Genomic DNA, 2,553 nt, shown 5'->3' with positions numbered 1-2,553 from the left:
TTCAGTAGTTTTTTCGTGAAAATGAAACAAACATATTATATACATACATCCATTCTCACAAACTTTCACATTGATATTGGTTTGATGTAGATCACATGGCAGATTGACGTTCATCAATAAAGAATGTACGTCAGAAGCAATTATTTACAGACTGACAATAAGACATGCTTGAGGAATCAGTGTGATGAATGGACGCCAAAAATCAATATTATTAATCCATGTAACTTATGACCAAAACAACTTTTTTATTAGGCAGTCGGTGACTAATTAAATTTGAACTTTGTATATGGTTTCGTATATTTCTTTGTGTATCCGGTTTAGGAAGCAATTTTATTAGTAAAAGCATAACTAAAAACGTCACAAGAAAGCGAAATTCGCAATTTTGTTTACTTATTCTTTTTTTAAAGTCGGTTAAAAGGAGGAGGTTGTCAATTCGTTGTGTTTTTTTGTATTTGCTGTCTCAGAACTTAGTCATTTATTAACTGATGATATAGAAAAATATATTTTTTTGAAAGATTATACTTCCAGTTCGATCGCATAGAAATATTTTTAAAATCAGTTCAATAGTGTGGTTTTTAAATTAATTAGAAAACGAAATATTAACGGCTCGTGGCTGGCATTCTGTTTCATGACATTAGTGCAATAATTAATAATGTTTGATGGCAGTCATACACTTATAAAAAAAATTGAATAAATCATTATTACTGTGGGACAAAAAACAAAACGCATTTTTTATATAGTTTATTTGTCATCTTTTATCTTATGCATGCATGCACTTTATTTGAAATTAATTACAATATAATTATTGTATAAATAATGTCACAACGTAATTAATCAACATTGAATATATTCATTATCTACTATTGTCATAATATATTTTCATGAAGACAGGCGGATTGCAGTTTTTACAATCAATTATGTTGTTTGTTTTTATAAAACTTAATATTAGCAATCAATTTTATCTCTCGCCGTGACTTATAAGGTTAAAAATGAAACAAAATATAATGTGATAAATCTTTACAAACTAGGTAGGTACTTATTATTAATTTTACGAAGTGTTCTTTCGCTGGCATCTTACAAGGAATAAAATTCTATAATTAATAAAAACCAGTCAATTTTCACCAAATTATAATTTACGCATCTTTGTAATGAACGAACATTTAATCAAAATTCTGAGCGCAAATCATTAAGAATAAACGATAATATTTCTACTTAATTTTTCAACCACGCCTCCACATCGCTTTCATTTAATTTCACCAACCTCAAGGATTCATCCCATAATTTTTTAGCCACTTTATCGTCGTAAGCCCACCATGCCGCTCTGGATATTTGGCAGTTTCTAAAGAATTTTCCGCTCAACGTTCCAGCATCCTTATCCAATGCTACGTGCAGAGCAGTCTGTGCACCCTGCCAAGGAGTTTTAAATAACAGGAAAAAGTAATATCGCAAAAACATGCCCAAAATCTTGTTACCCGACTCCAGGATTTTCGTTCCAACTGCCCCTGGATCCACACTGTTCACTACCACATTTGATCCTTGTAATCTCTTCGCCAATTCACGTGTAAAATATACCACGCATAATTTGCTATTACCATATATTCTGACCTTAAAATAGTGTCCAACTTTATTCATACAGTCGAAATCCATTACTCCTATCCAGTGCAATATAGATGCTGTGTTTACTATCCTGCTAGGTTCTGAAACCTGGCCCGTTTTTTTCAAAAGTGGCAGTAGTAAAAGAGTGAGTTGGAACGTTCCAAAATAATTAACTTGCATAATGAAGTTCAAGCCATCTTTTGTGCTGAAATCTCCCAGGATACCCACACCAGCATTATTCAGGAGGATGTCAAGCCGTTCTTCTGTCTCTAAAATATCTTTAGCAAAATTTTTCACAGACATCAAGCAACCGAGGTCCAAGTGTTTGAAGACGACGTTATTGTTATCTGATTTCTCGATGATGAGTTTCTTGGCTCTGATACCTTCGTCTTCGAAGGGACAGGCGATGATGGTCCTTGCTCCTCTGGAAGCCATGTCTATCGCTATTTCCAAGCCCATACCAGTAGTTCCGCCAGTGACCAGTACAGTCTTTCCGTCTAGTCTCTTCTTCGATGTGCATATTGCGTTAGTATTTTTCTGGTATACTCCCGCAATGAGCGCGATTAAGACAACTGCTACGACAAATATGACAAACATTTTGAATTCACACGTGAACGCACTGAGGCAATGGTGCTCACTGTTTGTTCACAATAATTCGTTTGTATACTTACGGACATCGGCAAGTGGGAAGTGGACTGGCTAAAGATATTTTTGTATTATATTTAAAAGTTGTTAAATTTAGGGTTCCTCAATCGGAATCCATTAAATGTTTTTTACCGACATGCACGAAATATTGCAAAAATAACGTATTTTGTTCGTGATTGATGTCGCGATAAATGCCATTATTTGAAAAAAAGGAATTTATAGTTTAATAATTTATGGCATGTTTTTAATAATAAAATCATTATTATATTGAGTTTGTAGTATCGTATTATAGTTACAATAAAATTGGCGAAG

At 33.3% G+C, this 2,553-nt stretch overlaps 1 protein-coding gene across 1 annotated transcript; it reads right to left on the bottom strand.

Annotated features, from left to right (window-relative positions):
• Window positions 1-726: 726 nt before the first annotated feature.
• Window positions 727-2,294, bottom strand: LOC115453961 (retinol dehydrogenase 13-like). The gene has a single exon (XM_030182693.2). It carries the CDS (start codon window positions 2,191-2,193, stop codon window positions 1,213-1,215), a length of 981 nt encoding a protein of 326 aa, XP_030038553.1. The 5' UTR covers window positions 2,194-2,294; the 3' UTR covers window positions 727-1,212.
• Between the last annotated feature and the right edge of the window lie 259 nt (window positions 2,295-2,553).

Source organism: Manduca sexta, chromosome 26 (genome assembly GCF_014839805.1).
Source record: "Manduca sexta isolate Smith_Timp_Sample1 chromosome 26, JHU_Msex_v1.0, whole genome shotgun sequence".
Classification (NCBI taxonomy): Eukaryota; Metazoa; Arthropoda; class Insecta; order Lepidoptera; family Sphingidae; genus Manduca; species Manduca sexta.
The sequence above is the reverse complement of the archived record's forward strand: the minus strand, read 5'-3'. Positions and strand labels throughout refer to the sequence as shown.